General features: G+C 36.9%; 1 protein-coding gene across 3 annotated transcripts in view; it reads right to left on the reverse strand.

Moving 5' to 3' along the window:
* Positions 1–913: 913 nt before the first annotated feature.
* LOC112913430 (cell surface glycoprotein CD200 receptor 1-like) overlaps positions 914–21,079 on the reverse strand; it is a 37,401-nt gene continuing 17,235 nt past the window's right edge. For 2 of the 3 annotated variants that reach the window (XM_025990046.2, XM_072723063.1), the window contains 7 exons: positions 15,526–15,588; positions 9,553–9,612; positions 6,329–6,643; positions 5,960–6,208; positions 3,231–3,339; positions 2,650–2,695; positions 914–1,973 (listed from right to left, as the gene is read on the reverse strand). In XM_025990046.2, coding sequence (XP_025845831.2) covers positions 1,902–1,973; positions 2,650–2,695; positions 3,231–3,339; positions 5,960–6,208; positions 6,329–6,643; positions 9,553–9,612; positions 15,526–15,588 — 914 coding nt within the window. In that variant the 3' untranslated portion in view covers positions 914–1,901. The remainder of the gene's footprint in view (positions 1,974–2,649; positions 2,696–3,230; positions 3,340–5,959; positions 6,209–6,328; positions 6,644–9,552; positions 9,613–15,525; positions 15,589–21,079) is intronic. The other variant, XM_072723073.1, reaches the window with a different exon arrangement.

Consider the following 21,079-nt stretch of genomic DNA (forward strand, 5'->3'; position numbering starts at 1 on the left):
ATTTAGCATTTATAAACTATCTTGAAGTATTTAAAGTGTCATTTACCAGGTTATTTTGACATATATTATCAAGTTAAGATGTAAACACAATTTTGCTTTTTTTGTCTTTCAGTAATATTTAGATTTTTTGAACCAAATTAACTCACTCAGAGGTGGATGAAGAATTTAGAAAATGTCAAGGACAGTGTCTGATATCTATTATATGCACTGCTTAGTAACATTTATATGGGGAAACCAAATGGACTGTTTTGGGGGCATAGTCAAATGGTGTCAAAATGCTTTGGTCAAAATCATGTGCTACATGTCATTCAATTAGTTTTACCCCCAAAAGAAACCAAGAATCTTTTTAACAATAAAGCCTAGTGTAGCCAAATCACCTGGAAGGAAGATGACAGTGATGTAAGAGCTGTCTTAAATGTTTCACATGGCATAGTTGAAAAATGAATGGATTTTGATTTAATTTCCACCATGATAAAAAATTTAATGTTTTTCATGGATGGAGAAGCAGACTGGTTTTTTTCACAAGTTTTCATAAATAAAATACATTTTTTCATAATATTAAAAATAATTTGTATACACATTCTTAATAGTGTATTCCACAGAAAAAATTAAAGCAAAGGGTCATGTCATCCCTTGGGCATTCTCTTAGCACACAGATCATACTTTTTGGATACTGAAGTCCTTCATAATATATTCTTCATAGTATATAAGTTCTTATATAGTCAATGAACATATTTGTTAAATACCTCACAATAAAATGTACATCATAAAAATACAAAATTTCAATTTATCAAATCTGAAAAAACTTTTAGGCGTTAGCTAATGATGAGTTCAGAAAGTAATCCCACACATGTGTTCCTTCTCTCTTATTCCTGTTCTTTCTCATAAACATGAAAGAAAAACATAAATCGAGTTTTGTCAAATAGTGTAATTTTTATTATAGCCTTAAACCATATTTGTTAACTTGTTGGTTAAAAACAAGAAGTGGGAATCTTGCAGATATTAAAATAATAGTATATGGAAAGGCACATTCAAACACAGTTGACAGAATGAAAATTGGTTCAATCTGACATATCCATCAATAAAAAAATGCACAAACCCTTTTGACCTGAAGTTCCACTCAGGGAAGTTATTCTATAAATATACTTAAACAAATACAAAGAGACATATCCACAAGTAACATTCTATATGGTATTGTTTATAATACCAAAACAAACAAACAAAAAACTTAAAACAACCTAAATTTTTATCACTAGGGCTATGGTTAATTAAATTATGATATAGCCATATAATGGAATTTTACAACCATTAAAAAGAATGAGGTAGCTCTGCTTGTATTGATATAAAAGGTCTCCAAGACCTATTATATTATTAGCTTTCTATAACTACAGAGGAGCATCATGATATATTCCCATCTTTGTCTTAACAAGGAGATAGGTATGATATGTAAATAGACATAAATGTACACACATACCTTGGGTGTACAGATATATATGTACATAAAATTTTCTGGATGAATACATAAAAGATGTTGATTGTTCCTTCTGCAGATTTCCTTCTTGAGGAAACTCAATTTTCATTATCTACCATACTGAACAATTTGAGCTTTATCATGAGCATTTACTTTCTTTGTATCAATATCAGTTCTTCAGAGAAATAGCTAATATCAGCTAACATTCTAAAAATTTCAATTGTATAAGGATATGAATTCAAACCTTTAAATGTCTTCTCAGTATCTTTGAAAAGCTAATCTCAAAATGGGTTTTCCTTGCCAGAACTCTAAGAAAAACATAATAGTAGCTGTGCTATATCTTAATTCATTTGTCCTGCTGCTAGATTCCAGTAATTTATGAAATATGGAGACACACAGCCCTCAACTTCACTTTGTAACACCTGAGACCTCATCCCTTGCTCACAGTATCGTAGAGTGGATTGTTCTTTTCTGTGTAGCTGGCATAGGGCTGCATTTCATCCTAAGAAAGAATTCAAAGTCAAAATCAATTTTAAACAGCCATGAATCATCAACTACCTATGTTGATCTAACAGATGCCCACAGATTTAGTATCTACCAAGAATGCTTATATTTGTGTCTCTGTGCTTACATGGATATAATAGAAAAAAGAAAGACTTTTTTCTATTATTTTGTCAAAAAATGTATTGCTTATCTAAGTCTCAGTGTGAGATTACAAAGTTTGCTTGATAGTAGGAATGTAGAATAAAGTAATAGAAGAGGTATTTCAAAGGAGAGGATCAAAGACTTCATAAGCTACTAGTTATGAGATTATCGAGCAGGAGAAGATTTAGCTCAGGTAGAAGGGAAATGATGGTATGGAGAAACGGAAAGGAAACAATTGGAGATGGTTTCATGGGGGAGTAAAGATCAATTCAGTTTCTCTAAACATTACATTCCAAATTTGGCAAACATTATGTGTTTTTTAGGAAACAATTCTTGAAATGAAAATATTGTTCAGAATGTGTATAAATAGTACATGGTAGGTAATTAACAAACTAAGTACACTTGACTGTTAGCATATTGAAATTCGATTTTTTGCTTTTAACTAAAATACTAATATTGATGCAATGTACGATTATACAGCTATATTCGATTTTGTGGCTTAAAAGTTTGCAAACTTTTTAATGTTATCTTACCTCCTCAACAACTGTAGTGGCTTCTTTTCTTCCTAATTTGCATTTTCTGCAAAAATAAAAATAAGCTGAAGTGAATGCAGAAAATATCATTATTTAATTAAAAATGGGAAAACAAAACAGTATACTATTGACAAGTGTGGTTTATTTTTTATAGAAGCCATTAATAAAATAGAATGGAATTATCAGAAATAAGAATGCTGCCTGTAGTTAATACACCTAAATGAAATAATTCTTTATTTGGTAAAAGGAGTGGAATTATGCAACAGAAGCCTGATTTTGGAATATATGTGACACATCTTTTTGGTACAAAATGAATTATTGTAATTCTTTTCTCAAATACAGAAAAACATACACTGTCTCTCCCAAGATCTTGTCCTAAATGGCCTATATCCCTGCTCACACATCCAAGTAACCAAGCAAATGTCTCTTGTCATTTAGAGTATTCCAAAGCTAACACCTTTAGGACACCCTTCTTGATTACGGGAGAATTGGTGTTAACATATTAATTTTACCCCATCATTCCATATATCTGACCCCCTCTAGCCCAATAAAACTGAAGAAGAAAAAGCATCAGTTAATACCTGCAGCCACAGATTTTGAACAGCAAAACGCAACCTATGATGATGATGAATAAAATCAAAACAGAGAGGATGATATATAGAATATTCCAATTTAGTGGTGATTTGTAACCTGTAAATATAGACACAAAAATGTATGGTTTAATTGTGGCACATCCAGATGATGGAACATTATTTAGCACTAAAAAGAAATGAGCTATCAAGCCATAAAAAGACATGGAGGAAATTTAAATGCATATTACTCAGTGAAAGAAACCAATTTAACAATGCTACATCCTGTATGATTCCACGTATATGACATTCTGGAAAAGGCAAAACTATGGAGACAATGAAAAGATCAGGGGTTACTGGAGGCTAGGGTGGAGGGAGGGATGAGTAGCTGGAGCAGAGAGGACCTTTAGGACAGTGAAACTACTCTCTATGAAACTACCATGGTGGATATGTGCCACTTCTACACTTGCTAAAACGCGTAGGCTAAACACCTAGAGTGAACCCTAATTAAGCTATGTTTTATGAGTGATAATGTTGTGTTAATGTAGGCTCATCAGTTCTCACAAATGTATCAGGGTGTTGGAGATGGACAGAGAGGGGAGACTGTGCATGTGTTGGGGCAGGGGTTTATGAAAACTCTGTAATTTCTACTCAATTTTGCTGAGAACCTAAAACTGCTCTAAAAACTACAATCTATTTAAAATATGTAATATAACTAAAAAGTAAAATATTGGAGATATCTATCTATCTAAAACTGTTTTTAAACATTGCATTTCTCTGTCTTTTATTTGAAAAAGAAAAAAAATTTACAGCCAAAAGCAATAGCATTGTTTTGAAACCCTCTCCTTAAAAGAATACATACCCTTTCATTGGAAGTATAGCTACAGAAGCTGAGGATCCCTCCTGCAAGGTGACAGGGAGGAGATCTAATGACTAACTGGCAGTGGATGAGACAGTCCTTTCGATTCTGAGAGTTCATAAACATAACATCACATCACAATAGCAGGGGTAAGATTGCATGCATACACAGGGCACAATTATTCTCCTCAGTAAATACTGCTAAAATGTTTTTAAAAATCAATTTAACAATGGATATTGGAAAATGTTTCAAGACGTGGGTTTTCTCTTCTTTCTTCTTAAACCTTAATTATCAGTAGGAAAATTTTTTAAGTAGAATTTTTAAATATAGAAAATGAACATGGATGAAGATGAGGAGATGAATAATTTCGACTTGTTTTTAGGTGAAAAATGTACAGAAGAAGACAAATAATTTAGGGTGGAATAAGTAAGAATCTTAATATCCATAGAACACCAAGAAGACACTGGAATAGGAAGGGCTAAGTCTAATAAAAAGGGACAAGTGTGTGGGGGGTGAGGTGTGAGCTAAAAGTTGGAAGCTTCTTTGAAGGTCTGTACTGAGAAGAGACAGGCTGCCAAGTCCACCCTGTGCAGCCAGGCCACCATACCTCCCTCAAACAGCAGAAACAAGAAGTTTGGCCCCAGAAAAGATGACCTGAAGAGATTCAGAGTCAAGGATCCAGACATAGTAGAAGGTGGAGAAGGAGTACCAGGAGAGAGGAGATATTAAAGAAAAGTCTGAGTTCTACAGTCTCTCTCTCTCTCTCTCTCTCGATCTCTCTCTCACACACACACACACACACACACACACAGACACACATGCTCCACTCTTATTCCCTGCTCCCATCACACCAATAGTCAGGGTTATCCCTCTAAGACAATAGACTGGAGAATAATTTTCTGCAGAACCTAAACAGTCCAGAGAAAAGACCTTCAGATAACCAAAGAATCCATATTTAATTTTTTTTTCATTTACCTCCTTTTGGCCTATTGAAGCTAACTAGTTGATAGCATCACCCACAGATAACATAGCTCCAGATCAGGTAATTTTTGAAGTCTCACTTTGAAATGAATGGATAGCCAAGGATTACCAGAGAGGAAAGGAAAGCCTCATACATAAAACACAGAGATTAAAACTAGCAAAAGTCTGGAATACAGAGCACTGTGGAAAGAGAGTGTCCAGGACACTCTGGTTGTGCTGATTGTGCTGGTTGTGCCACAGGTTAGTGATTAACTAGGCCAGGTTAGAACAAGAGTATGTAAAACTTCATACAGGATATCTTTAAGAAAAAAAAAGATAGAACTGATGGATTACCCAAAAAATTTGATCATGTGGACAGTAGTATTAAGATGGGTTTTCTAATCTTCTCAGTGAGCTTAGTGATAATTAACATTAAGTACATATATATTTAGGAAAATAAAAAGTAAAGGTTAAATCAATGATTGAGATTATTATAGTATACCTAAGAAATTCTAGGCAGAACCTGGGGAAGAAAATCCCACCAAACTAAAAAATTGTGAAGAAACTTAATGAGTGACACGATCCTTCTTATAAACAAACATTTATTTAAAAATACAATTCATCCTCTCCTAAAACCATAAGCATTAATTAAAAAGTAAACTACTCAAGCCAACTGACTACTTGTATACAGTGGAAATTCTTTTTATTTTAATTAATTAAATAAACTTCATTCTAAAATATGGCTTCTTAAAAACAATTTTCTGTGTTCTTCTTCTGGACATAACTCTTAATGATGGAGGAGAAGGACATAAAAAAGAGGATGGGGACATCATCCTTGAGTGAAATGCTCCACATCCTCCATTTTCGTTCTATAACTTCTCTGAGAAAATGAAGATATCACGCAAAACCTCGAATCACTAACCTGGATTTATCTCAATGGACAGACTCTTGTTGCCAGTCACATGGGAGACAAAGCAGGACACCTCAGACACCTGGCGGTCCTCCCAGTGGCATGTACTCTGCACGGTCACTGTGTCATTGCCCAGTCGTTCTTCCACAGTGTGACAATCTCCCGTTGGGGTCCAGGAGATCTGTGCAGCTGGACTCCCTGCAACCGCCCAGCACACGGCAGTTCCATTCTCGCCTAGAGACAGGGCCACCTTAGGGGGCACTGCAGAGATGCAGGGGAAAATGTTTCAGGCTCAACACATGCGATATGGACTAGAGAGAGACCTTTGGTTCAGTCTCAGATCTGGTTCTCTGGCACACCACAGTACGCGAGGCTCCTTACCTAACACTCGGAGGTGATGCCCATGACCGAAATTCCCATCAGGTGTGACCACTTCACACTTGTAATATCCTTCATGAGTGATGGCCACGGGATTAATCTGAAGGGCAAAGTTCTGATCAGGTCTGAAGTCCCAGGATATTCTCTCGTCTGTACAAGTTTTTTCACTGGTCTTGTTGTTATCTGTCCTGTAGTCTCTGCTGCAGGAAGTCTGGTCTCTGAAGGTTACTGCCCATGTTACTATCACAGCATCCGAGGTGGCATTAGGGCAATGGAGCACAACCCTTGTATCCACAAATACAGACAGAGAAGTGTTGGCTGGACACACACACAAAGAGAAGGAGAAAACAGAAGCGTGGTGAACAACTTCGTGTGCACATTTTCCACAACATATTACACATGACTTTCCTGGTGATCTTATTCCAAAAATGTTAGACTTAGGTAAAAAATAAAAATGCACATAATGTATAGAATACATTATGCTAATCCAGAGATGAACCCATTTCTCTCCTACATTTGTGTTATTAGATAAAGTATATTTACTATATGTGCAAGAAATATTTAAAGGGCTTAAAATTAATTCAGAAGTTTGGTATAAAACAAAAAGGAAACAATATAAATTAAAGGACAAAGTCATCCAAATCTAATCTTTTGGTCTTCTCGAAATAGAAAATGGAAAATTGCTGATGTGGTTTTCTCCTCCTAAGTTTTGATTTGAAAGAACAGATCAGTAATATCAGAACAAAATGCCTATCCCTAACGTTGCCATTTCAGATAAACATAAAAAAAAAGGGTGAGATGGCATTCAGGTTGAGCAAGCTGAACTTTCTTAAGTTATTGTTTATTTGGAGAATCCCAAAGACAAAATCAGCAGATCATCCTTCCTTCCTTCCTACTGAGTCACACGCACACTGCCACACAGTCCCACTGGGAACTCTGCTCACAGATTTCATTTCTGTATGTTCTACCAAATTATGAGAATTAAATGAAGAAGTTCACTGCTTTTGTCTATCTTTAAAGTAAAACTTCCGCCCTGCAGCCTGCAAGTATTCTCCAGTATAGAAACTCCAGCTCTCCCATAAACACACATAATGCATCCATGACTGGGGGGGGGGGGGGGGGGGGCTTGGGAATACATTAGGAGCATCACATATCACATACCTGCTGTACCCAGGTGAGTGGCAGGGAGCTCATCATTTTAACATGAGTGGAACCTGCTGTGGCGGGGCAAAGTTCTTATGTGGGTGAAGTTTTTGTGCTAAACTCCGCATTTGAGATCTCTCCTCTCCTCTTTTGGTATCTTGTATTTGCCTTTTGTATTATGGACTCAAGCCCTTGCATTTCAAAGCCAAATCAAGATCCCATAACTACAGGAAGCAGGGGGTGGTTTGTTTAGAGTAGATCTGAGGGCCAGTTAAATTCATGCTCCTTCCACCATGCACGTGGCTCCACACCCCATGCTCGGGGAACCTGCAACTTGGCCAAGGCTTAGAAGTGAGCAGCAACACCATGGCTTGGAGAGGAGCTAGAGGTGGGTGTGGGCGAGCATACATGTGCCCAAGGGCAGGACGCTGAAGATGCAACCAGAAAGAGAGAGGGTGGTGAGCAGCATGTTTATGACTTCCCCATGAAGCTTAGCACAGTGCCTGATAGAGAGAGCTCCATAATCTTCACACGGAATTGAACTGCTTTAGGAGAGGAGGGTCAGGGTCATGCATGGTCCCTCATCCCGCTGCGTTCAGATCAGCATGCTCTTCAACTGGGCTCCAACCAGAAACCAGAAAGGGAGAGGGTGGTGAGCAGCATGTTGTGAGGGCTCTTTGTGTTCTGGGTAGTTGCCCTTCAGCTTGTGAACAGTCTAAGGCTTTGATTTTGACTACTATTTATCCTCAAGGTGTGACTCTATTCTTTTAAAGGAAACTACTAGGTAACCAATAAATATGTGCATTTTAATAGGGGTGCAATCTCCAGAGAAGTGCGACAATGGTGAGGATCCCTAGCACCATGATAGTCTCTGTTCTTTCACTTTGTTCCATTCTTATGACCTTCCAGCAGTGCCCTCTTCACCTGATAGGAAACTTCTTATGGGATTGGTATTATTCATCCTTTCCTAATCCTCTTTCTCTGTTCATACTTGTTGTGACAATTCACCAATTACCAGTCACTCCCCCACACTCAATGGGTTGGTACCTGTCTAACAATAAATCTCCACTCCCCTGTGATCCACTATGGTGATTTCACCTCCAGCTTCACAGAAGGGTAGCAGGTAGATTCTCATATTTGCTCCAGAACCAGCAGGCATGTCCCAGTGTTTCTGCAGCCTGTGTCTATGACTCTCTTCCAGTCTCCTCCAGCCTTCTGCACACAGACAAATCCCTTTTCCTTTCTGTTCTCACTGCCACACCCTGGTTTAAGACCCCATCGCCATATACCTGCATTACTCCAGAAGCCTCCTAACATCTGTGTCTCAAAACTCTCTTCTCCTCAGTTCATAGCCTATCTTGTAGCCACGTACATGATTCTGTAACACAAGGGTGATCCCCTCCACTAGGACACCCTTCAGAGATCTCTCACTGCCTGAGGACAAACTTACATGTCTTTGTACTGGCCTTTCTAATTGACTCACCTTTGCAATCTTATCACCTCTCTGTTGCCCCACACCTCAGAAAGAAAACACCAAGCACAGCTTCATATCTAGGTCTTTCCTCAATGGTTCTTGCAGTCTGGGATGGCCTACACAGCACTCTCTCTCTCTCTCTGTGAAAACACTCCTCTTCCTTTAAGAGTCAATTCACATGCTGCATCATCTGTGAAGCCTTTCCAGAGCCTGGGTCCTCATTCTCTCTCCTCTACATTCCCAGGGCATATCTCCTTGATAGGAGGTAAGGAGGGCTCTTAAGAGGAGGGCTTATCTCCTTTATTTCATAGGTTCCCCCATAAAACTGAGCCCCCTTAGGATGCTCTGGCAGTCTAGTTCATCTTGCTCATCTTTCTTAGCACAGTGCCTGATAGAGAGAGCTCCATAATCTTCACAGGGAATTGAACTGCTTTAGGAGAGGAGGATCAGGGTCATACATGGTCCCTCACCCCGTTGCGTTCAGATCACCATGCTCTTCAACTGGCTCAAAATTGTCCCCCTGACCAGACTGTCAACTATGTTTCTAAGGATGTTGAACACTTCCTCCCTTTAGTACTGGCCTCTAGAAAAAAATTAAAAAGCATATTACCTTCCACAGGAGGTGTGATGCTTTTCTGCTTTCTTTCCACAGGTAAAATATTTGTTGAAGCTAGAAAATATTCAGAAGAAAGTAAAAGAAATCAATCTTTGATGCCTAAATGGAGTGCAAGGTACTATATATCCCCAAAACTTATAGACACCATGATAGAAAATAAGTTAAATATAAATAAATTTAACAAAAAGTTTTGCAAGGCAGAAATTAGAAGTTTTTCCATCAGTAAGTGGAAATACATGTTAACACTTGAAAATTACATAGAAACTCTTAGTCAGCGATGCCATTTATGGGACACCATGTTTTTTACTTGACAGCAATTTCCTACAAGGTAACCTGACTCCGTCACTTCCCTAGTCACAGTGGATTGGTCCATCATTGGTGGCTCACTTGAGCTGAGCTGAGTATAGTACTTTTCCAGTATAGTACTTTCTGCATTACTCCAGAAGGCTCCTAACATCTTCTCCGTCTCAAACCTCTCTTCTTCTCAGTTCATACCTTACCTTGCAGCTGTGTACATGATTCTGTAACACAGGGGTGATCCCCTCCACTCGGACACCCTTCAGAAATCTCTCACCACCTGAAGACAAACTTACATGTCTTTGTATTGGCTTTTCAAATTGACCCCAAGATTAAAGTTGCTTGAGTCAGTGGTGGGTACCTCACCCAGCTGCCAAATCAGAGTACTTTCTCAAGTATTTTGGAACCATATTGAGAAGATTAGCCTCCCCCCAACATCGCCCCTCTCATTTTTCCTACCGTGATGGCTAATGCTATGTGTCAACTTAAAGTTGGCTAGGCCATGGCACCTTGAGTATTTAAACATTATTCTAGATGCATCTGTGAAAGTATTTTTTAGATGAGATTTACATTTAAATCAGTAGACTTTGAGTAAAACAAATTACCCTCTAGAATGTGGGTGGGCCTTATCCAATCACTTGAAGACCTCAATAGAAAAAGATTGACCTTCTCGAAAAGGGAATTCTCCCAAAATACTGCCTTCAGATTCAGACTGCAACTCTTCCTGGGTCTCCAGGCTACTGGCCCACTGTGCATATTTTCTATTCACCAAGCCTCCACCATTATGTGAGCCAATTCTTTAAAATAAATCTTTCTCTAGTTACACAGATAAGTAGGTAGGTAGGTAGGTAGGTAGACCAATAGATCTCTTGTTCTGTTTCTTTTAGGAAGCCTGGCTAATCTAATTACCTTCTGAAGAATGTCACAGAAACAAAGAAGAAAAAGGACATTATTCACCTAGCTCAAGTTTCTAAATCTGTATAGCGCCTGAGATCCACATGTATTCCTTCCCTTGCATTCTGTAGAGTTACTGACAATCAAAATAGTTCTAATCAACTTCGAACTTGATTTCTGAGAAATTCCCATTTAAGTACTGTTTTTTAAAAACAACAATGAAAAACTAATGCTTCTCTGATTTAAGAACCTAACAAAGTTCTTCCTCTGGGTTTATAAGATCACTATTTAATAAGCATTTTATGAGCCCTCTTCTTTTTTTTTTTTTTTTTATGGCCCTCTTCTTATAAAAATATACCTCTTGCTCTCATTCTAATTATGTACCCAATTCTACCACATTAAAAAATAAAGAAATTCACTAAAGGTCTTAGAAATAAGCGGTGTTCAAGCCTCTAAAATAATTAGGCTTTTTGAGGCAACTAAGTTTTACTGACGTGGCCTGGAAGGAAGGCAAAGAATGATGTGATAACAATTAAATTTAGCTCCTATTGGACTCAAGAATCTACTCCAGAAACAGATAAGAAGTCAGAATTGACCTCAGAGGGCTTACTGAAATCAAGCTATAACTTAGATATTCTAGAATTTAAACCTCCATTAAAAACAATATAACAGCCTTTCCAGACCTCTCCCAGCTTCTCAGAAGTCTAAGGTCTGACAGTTTCTTCCTTTGTTCACCAGCAAACAAGACTGAGGGTTTATAATGAGAGAAAATTTAGGATGTGGGTAGTTTTGATGATGGTATTGTAGTTTCCATTTGGAGTGTCAAAAGGAAGTTTCTAAGTTGTATTAGGAATAAGGGGTATGACTGTGGAAGGAGCCTCTGTGTCCATCAAAAGATGAATGGATAAAGAAGATGTGGTTTATGTATACAATGGGATATTACTCAGCAATTAGAAACGACAAATACCCACCATTTGCTTCAATGTGGATGGAACTGGAGGGTATTATGCTGAGTGCAGTAAGTCAATCGGAGAAGGACAAACAGTGTATGTTCTCATTCATTTGGGGAATATAAATAATAGTGAAAGGGAATATAAGGGAAGGGAGAAGAAATGTGTGGGAAATATCAGAAAGGGAGACAGAACATAAAGACTCCTAACTCTGGGAAACGAACTAGGGGTGGTGGAAGGGGAGGGGGGTGGGGGGTGGGGATGAATGGGTGACGGGCACTGAGGGGGGCACTTGACGGGATGAGCACTGGGTGTTATTCTGTATGTTGGCAAATTGAACACCAATAAAAAATAAATTTATTATAAAAAAAAACTAAAAAAAAGGAATAAAGGGTATAAGTAAGGTGGGCTGGGGATTACTGGAAAAGAACAATCAAAATCTGCAAACTTTTTCCATAAACGACCAAAGAATAAACATTTAAGGTTTGCAGTCCATATGGTTTCCACTGAAAGTATTCAATCCTGCCATTGTAGCAAGATGGCAGCCATATATAATACAAAAATAAATGGGCATAGCTTTTTTCCAATAAAACTTTAATTATAAAAATGAGCTGGCTGGATTTTGCCCATAGGCCATAGTTTAGTGACTCTTAATTTGAACGTATAGTACTGTTTGTTCAAATTTCTTGCATTTACCACAATGAGAAATAAAAATAATAAACATCTATTCAGAATTTTACTTGGTACTTGCTTAGTTTGCCTTTTAAAAATAAACTAAATCTCCACTGACCACTCCAAGTTCTCCCTCAAGTGAAATAAATGTCCTATTCTATTTTTACCATAAATAGTAATTCTTTCCTTCCTTCCTTCCTGTCCCTCCTTCTTTCCTTTCTTCCCTCATTCTTTCCTTCTTTTCCTTACTTTACATGAAGTGTGGCAAGTATTAAGGGCACCTAAAAGGACTGGCTAGGAATAAGAAGTAAGAAAGAGGAATAAGAAAACTGCAATAAGTCCTGCCCCCTTCCTAGCTAAGAGAGATGTCTGGGACCAAGAGAGGGCCACCATGATAGACAAAGGTTAGTCTAGTACATGATGGTTTTCTGTTGTGGTCATTTTGGCCTCTGCAGCCCTGAACACTGCTTCTATTTTAAAGATACAGACTGTTGTCAATGGAAAGTTCAAGAAACTCAGTCTTGACCAATAGCTCTAAAGAGTTTCTTCTAGCCTTTGGATTTTACTCAATATGCCCTGTAGATATTGTTACTTTTAGTGACAAAGCAAATGATGTTCATGCTCTGAACTTCTAAGCTGTTACCATCTCAGTGGATTCTTTTTTAGCCATCTTGTCTGGGAATATTGGCAATTTAATTCTTATCAGATATAACTAATTCCGTATCTGGATAGTACAGGATTCTGTTAGAAGAACCTGGTCTGGCATTAACTGATGTCTTCACAACTGATTTGAATGAAGTTTTCAAGCATCTTTCGCAATGATCTCCCAGAAGGCTGGAGTGTGAAAGAGACCTTCTGCCTATTAAAGGTATTCCAGTGAGTAGAGGTGCATAGAAAAATCTGCCTCTAGAACCAGATATCAAATTCTCCTATAATGGAGCAAAAGAGGCCTCCTTCCAAAGAATGCCCTGAGAGGGAATATCAGTAAATTATCCCTGGGACTTCTCATGCTGGAGATAAAACCCACAAGTCGGAATGTACTCTTAAGTGTACAAAATTATTGTTTTCAGAAGAGAAAAAAACCGCTTTATTTTCACAAATATTCCTGTAATTATTTTTATGATATTGGAAATGCTTCTTAATGCTTCTAATTACCATAGAATGCCAATTTCTTTTTTTTTAATTTTTATTTATTTATGATAGTCACGCAGAGAGAGAGAGAGGCAGAGACATAGGCAGAGGGAGAAGCAGGCTCCATGCACCAGGAGCCCGAAGTGGGATTCGATCCCGGGTCTCCAGGATCGCGCCCTGGGTCAAAGGCAGGCGCCAAACCGCTGCGCCACCCAGGGATCCCTGAATGCCAATTTCATATCAAGTATCTTCATTGAAAATAGAAAGTGTTCTTATTCAATCTTGCTTGAAGCTTCATGTACATCAAAGTAGTAAAACAAAGGCATCAACTTTGATCAACGGTCCTGTGATTTCTTTCTTTAATTTCTTTAAATGAAAGATTTAGAGACACCTGGGTGGCTCAGAGGTTGAGCGTTTGCCTTCAGTCCTGCGATCAAGACCCACATGGGGCTCCCTTTAGGGAGGCTGCTTCTCTCTCTGCCGGTGTTTCTGTCTCTGTCTCTGTCTCTCATGAATAAATAAATAAAATCTTTAAAAAAAAAATAAATGAAAGCTTTAAATTTTCTTTAAAGTTCAGAAAGTTTTACATTGTTAACATCAGAAGTCGAATTTAACACTTTCACAATGTATGTATATATATATATAGAGAGAGAGAGACAGACGGAGACAAATGTGAATTGTTTTTTAAAATATATTTGTAGGGGTGCCTGGGTGGCTCAGCGGTTAAGCATCTGCCTTCTGCTCAGGGCGTGATCCTGCAGTGCCCGGATCGAGTCCCATGTGGGGCTTCCTGCATGGAGCCTGCTTCTCCCTCTGCCTGTGTCTCTGCCCCTCTCTCTCTGTGTATCTCATGAATAAATAAATAAAATCTTTAAAATAAAATACATTTATAGTATAAAAGTAGCTTAATTTCTCTTTGTATTAGTCACCTGGGGCTGCCTTAACATGTAATGACCAACGTGGTCACATAAAACAACAGAAATTTATTCCCTTATATTTCTGGAAGCCAGGAGTCTGAAAGCAAGGTGTTATCAGGGCTTGGTCCTACCAACAGCTCTAGGGAAGAATCCTTCCTTGCTTCTTCCACCTTTTAGTGGCAGCCAGCAATCCTTGGTGTTCCTTGGCTTGTAGATGTATCATTTCAATCTCTACCTCCATCTTCGTACTGCCTCTCCCTGTGTCCTCTCTTTTTCTCTTCCCTTCTCAGGACTCTTGTCATTGGATTTAGGACCCACTCTCATCAAGGATGATCTCATCTCAAGGGCTTTAAGTTAATTACATCTTCAAAGATCCATTTTTATAAATGCAGCCACATTCACAAGCTTCAGTTGAACATTTCTTTAGGGAGGGGACACCATTCAACCCACCATTCTGGGGGGAGCACCAATGATGCATTGTTTCCAATCCTTTTATTTATAGTTTATACAGCTACTTTACTTATTTTATCCAGTAGTTGACCTGGAATCTAATTTTTCTATATAGTGAATAATTGAGTGCAGTTAGAAAGTATACTTATAAGTCCAGAAATGCATTTTAGAATCACTGGAATTATTTTTCAATGAAGTGAGGTATATAACAAAAATAAAAACTTAAAATATAAAGAAAAATCTAACTACAATGGCAACTTTCATAGACAGTAGGGCTGGGTGGGAAACACAGTCAATAAATTACAAATATCTGCTAAGACCTATTTTTTTAAACTTATGTTCCAAAAATTGAATGAAAAATGTAACTTATGTTTCAAAAATTGAATGAGAAAAATTTTTGACACACCATTGGTTTGCTTAGTGATCACATTCTTGAAAAAGGCACTAAATAAGCACAGAAGTAATTTTAGAATGAAAAATTTATGAACACTCTTAATAAAATAAATAATATTTTTTTAGACTACTTCAGACAATATAGTCTATAAATACATGTAAGACTATTCAAGATCTTAAACATAAAAAGTATACCATCATCAAGCATGCTTCTAGTCGAATCAATACATGATGACCATTACCCAAGCTGTAGTTGTCCTTACCCGTTTGGTACTGTGTTAAGCTGTTTGGTGTACCAGGACTTTCTGCTCCTGTACCTATGCACTCTGAAAAGACATATGAGATGATCAAAAGAATACACAGTAGTATTTCTGACTCCTAGTTAAATCAGACTTTTTTTCACATTCTTCAGGCCATTTTTGGATTGCAGTTGACAATAAAAACATAAATGACAGGCAAGAATTCTCAGGCCAATTTTCCCAGTATGAACTTTTGACTTGAACACCCTATCTGTTTGGCATACCTCTATTTTAGATCCAAAGTGTCTATCACCGCCCTCCTGTTTTTACATTCAAGTCATTTCTTTTTTTTTAATATTTTATTTATTTATTCATGAGAGACACAGAGAGAGGAAGAGACATAGGGAGAGGGAGAGGTGGGCCCCTTGCCCGGAGCCCAATATGGAACTCCATCCCAGGACCCAGGGATCATGCCCTGAGTTGAAGTCAGACGCTCAACCACTGAGCCACCCAGGCATCCCCATTCAAGTCATTTCTTATGTGCATTTAATCTACCTCCAACTGTGAAAGAAAGCATTTTACTATTCATTACAGGCTTTTCAGGACCATTCAATAGATAAAGTTTAGTAGTGATGTGTTCATTGGGAGCTGGTTTGGAGCAAAAAAGGATTTTCCTAAGCTGTGTTGAAATCATACCATATAAACAACTGTCTATTACATTCAAATTTTGTAAGGCAAGCTCTAAGTGGGAACTGCTAATAAACATTTTTTTTTTAGCACTACACATGGCAAAGTATTCACTGAGCATAGAGACATCATAATAAACAATGCCCTCTTCTCTCCAAGAATTTAAGGTCTAGGCAAAGAAGGTCTATGTATACAATTATAAGGTAAAGTTTTCAGAGTGGTGATAGAAGCAAACACAACGCCCAGAAGTTAAAAAGCAGAAGTGTTTAATTATAAAAGAGCAAGTGTAAAAGATTAGGGAGAATTCTCTACAACAGATGATACTTGAGCTGGATCTCAGTAGATGAGTTTTTTCAGGGAGACAGAAGGAAATCTTTATGCACACAGAAAGAAAGTCATTTAGAAGAAGATAGAAAGCTACATGGGATTTTCAAAGAATTACAAATAGTTTACTGTTGCTATTAAGTGAGAAAAACTGGATGTATGATTAGAGTTGAATCTGGATATTGGCAGGTTCACCGTAGAAGGCACGAACTCCTAGAAAGTGTTCACAAGGAGATGATACACTTCTAGTGCATCTAGAGTGGTTGTACCTGACTGGCAAAGAGAAACATTTTAGGATAAGATTTCATGCACAGTGTTTTTCTGGAGAAATTTTGAATCTGTTCCTCTTCTTAACTTCCATTTTCTTTAATAAAACATTATTTTTAAAATAATTTTTAAAAGATTTTATTTATATATTTGAGAGAGAGAGAACACAAACAGAAGGAAAAGGCAGAGGGAAAGGGAGAAGCAAGTTCCTCCCTGAGCAGTGAGTCCCATACAGGGCTGGATCCAAGGAGCCCAGGATCATGAGCTGAAGGTAGACACTTAACCAACTGAGCCATCCAGGCACCCCTTAAAATAATTTTTGAGCACTTTCACTAGGAGCAAATTTTGGGTAACTAGCATATGTTATTTATTTCAGTCTCCCCATCCTGACAGGTAAATTTTTATCGTCTTTTTACAGATTAAGAAATGTAGACTCATAGTAATGAAGCAATTTGGCCAAAACCACCCAGCTTGTAAGCTGCTCTAATTCCCCAACTATTCTTGTGCAAGTAGGTCTTACTACAGTGAAAAGAAACCAAGATTTGGATCCTAAGAAATGCAGTACGATAATTACACTACCCAAATTAATCTAAATTAAGAGAGTTGAAGAAGCAAGTCCAAGCCACATTTTTTGAGGAAACAGAGACAAAGGTCTGAAAAAGTATATCAAATGGCAAGTCATTAGAATTGGATTATAATGGCATATGGACACAAGCATTATGAATTCTGAATCTGAATGGGAACAGTTAAGCTAAGGAGAAGGATTGTAGACGATTGCCAAAATTTGTGGGCCAAATTTATCACTAGATTGTAAGCTCTATGAAATCAGGGATTTTCATATGTTTTTCCTTCCACAGCCCCAATGCTTAGAAGAGTGGTTTGCCCAGCTCCCTGGTATGTAGCTGACTCAAACTAGGTTAAAAACACAATCTTACAGCAAACTGTTCTAAAGACATGGACAGTTAGTTTACATAGGAAGCACAAAAATCTCTTAGTCATATAGGAAGATGTTCATACATCATTCATGGTAAAAGAAATGCAAATTAAACTATGCAGAAATACCGTTTCTCACCCATTAAACAGCCAATGGCCAAATATTTGACAATGTACTTTGGAGCTGTGGACAGATAGGCATGGTGATATAATGCTGGTGGGAATGTAGAACGTTACAACTTCAACAGAGGGAAATTTGGCAATATATAGCAAAACTACATATGCATTTCTCTTTTCACCCAGCAATACCAATTCTCATAATCTATCCTAAAGATACACAGGCAACAGTATGGAAAGAATATATGCATAGGCTTTTCATTACATTGTGATAACAAGACTTTTAGAAATAACCCAAAGGCCGCTCGTAGGGGATTAGTTTTCTAAACTATGGTACATCCACAAAATAAAAGATTTTATTTATATATTTGAGATATATTATATATATAATGAAACTCTTAAAAAGAATAAGGGATAGCTCTATAAACTGTTATGGAGTAATCTCCATGGTATATTGTTAAGTGGAAAAAGCAGGATACATAAAATTGTATATAGTATACTACTGTTCATCTAAGTTATGATGGGAAGGATACATATATGTGTGTGTGTTTGTGTGTGTGTGTGTGTGTGTGTGTGTGTGTGTGTGTTCTTTCTTTCCTTACTTATAATTTCAAAACTAAATGGACAAAATAAGAACAAAAATAGAAACGGTCTCTGATTTTATAGATTTGACTTTGGAACCATGTAATCATTTTAGACAATTATAAAGCATAATCAAATTACTTGTAAAAACTAAAATTATTAAGCAAAGTGAAACAAATGAACCTAACTAACTGCATGTAGAATTGGTTACATAACCACATATAGAGCAGCTATTCCAACTGACTTTCAAAGCACAGCAATTTGACTATATGCTGCTAGTGCAATATAACTTAATGGCATAAATAATTGCAAAAAAATCTTTATTTTCAATAATCAAATTGCTAATGGTAGTGGAAACTATACTGGAAAACTTCCGGCAATTCTTTTAAAAGTCAAACATGTGCCCACCATTACCTGACCATTCCAACCCTAGGTATTTACTTAAGAGAAATGAAAACATATGTCCACACAAACACTTGTGCATAAATGTTCATAGCAGCTTCATTCACAATAACAAAAAGCTGGACACAACCTAAATACCAATCAACAGATAAATGGATAGATTTTCCCTATAAAGGAATATGACTCAACAACAAAAGGAACCACAGCAACATTGATGATTCTCAAACTCATCATTGAGTGAAACAAGCAGACACAAAGAGTATACACTATACCTTACACAAAGGAGTCCTACGAATGTGAAATGCTAACTAATCTGTGATGCCAAACAAATGGGGACGAAGGCAAAGATGGGCTGCAAACATACATGGAGGAATGTTTGGCAAATGATGAAAATGTTCTGCATCTTGTTTGTGAGGATTCACAGGATATGTCAAAACTCATCAAACTGTACCTTTTAAATGGGTACAGTTAATTATACATAATTGTCCCTCAATAGAAGTAAATATAGTATCAGAAACATCAGATTTTAATACACATAACATTAGAACATGCATCCACACAAACACAAAACAAAATACAAATGGAAAAACCCTTGATGCTGAAAATAAGGTTTTAAAAAAAAACCCTTTTCCATCTAAGTTAAAAGCATCAGTAGAAGTAAGATTGTTTTGTGATTTTAGTACAAATGAAACTTCTTACTCACTTTGAGCACCAGAAGTTTCCTTTACCAGTCGTCATTGTCATAAGCCTGAACAAGTGTCTATCACCCACACAACAGACATTGTATGGGCATGACTGTGCAAAGCTATACTCCAAAGGCTTCCTCCAGTTCGGAGGCAGGGGGGGAGGGAGGTGCTCTCAGAAAGAGCACATGGCTTTTTTGTGAGGTTAAACAGTTTTTATCTATTCTAAAATCCTGTGGTCTGCTGTCCTGACTAAAAAAGTGAGAGATAGGCATTGTTGATATTTCATCACTCCCAATAAAAACCCTTGACTGAATAACTGATAGTAACCTAATTAGAATGTGGATCATGCCATATTCCAATAGTTACTATAGTCGCTAAGATTCATGTATTATATCCAGTGTATGGGGATGAGAAATGAAAAAGTTAAAGACTTCTCACCCTTTCATTCATTTGCAGACTTTTTAGGAGAAGGCAAGCAAAGCAGTAAGGAGGTTAATAAAATGAATTTTAAGCTAAAATAATGCTTAATTATAGGCAAAACTGGAGCCTAAAGTACTTGGCTATGCTCTAATAAGATTCCCATATATCTGCGAAAGAGAATCATATAGTATAGTTCTATTTTTGCATTTCTTTTGACATTTCTGTATAGAACTTGGGGCCTCTAAGTTAGTACTAACTAACTAGAAGTCATTCCTATTGCTTATTATGGTCTTTCCATCTTCATTTGTCATCTTTCTTGTTTTTTAACATTGAATGATTTTATTACTTTAAAAAAACAGAATATAGAATATACTGAAATACATTTCAATACATTGAAATCTATGGAAATATTGTGATATTTTACATAAGGAAAACCAAAAAATATGATTATTTCATTCTACATTTTATACTTCGGTCTTTCAAACTTCAAAACTCTACAAATTATTTTAACAAATATGGTGCTGGACCATCTTAGATTAAGCAATGGCTGCAAAATATGAGAGATATGAGTTTTACTTCTTACTCTGCTTCTTTTTTGAATCATTTTAGGTAATCAAGTGAATTCATATGCTCTAGGTTTCCCCTCTGCAAAATGCAGACTATCGTTCTTAATTAATGAGTAAGGAATAACTCATGAAAGGTATTCAAAATACATTGCAGACTGAGGTATTAAATCCAGTTATAAGGAAGTACACCTTACCTAAAGAATCAAGGTTTTATTTAAAATAAATGCAACTTTGAGACTGAGATCTTAATCACACAAAGACCTGGAAACTCAAATTACATTGTTAGAACAATCTTTATTTAACTACACTAAGCACGTAAGTTTTTCTAATCAACAGTACAGTAAAGCCAATACAATACAGAAACCTTTACTTTGAATCTTCTGGCTCTAGAAAGCTTAAAATACCAAACTTAACATTTTAATTAGTGAGCGTTTGTTTTGCATTTTATAAAACTGCATATTGTGGGTATAGGTTAGACCTGAAAGTATTATTTCCTAACAGTTACGAATGCATTCAAGCAAGAAGTTGTGGAATTAAATTGTGTCCTTTTCTACTGATATTGAGAATGAATTGCCACCCAAACAGGCTAACTAT

The sequence above is a fragment of the Vulpes vulpes genome, chromosome 1 (assembly GCF_048418805.1).
Source record: "Vulpes vulpes isolate BD-2025 chromosome 1, VulVul3, whole genome shotgun sequence".
Lineage (NCBI taxonomy): Eukaryota > Metazoa > Chordata > Mammalia > Carnivora > Canidae > Vulpes > Vulpes vulpes.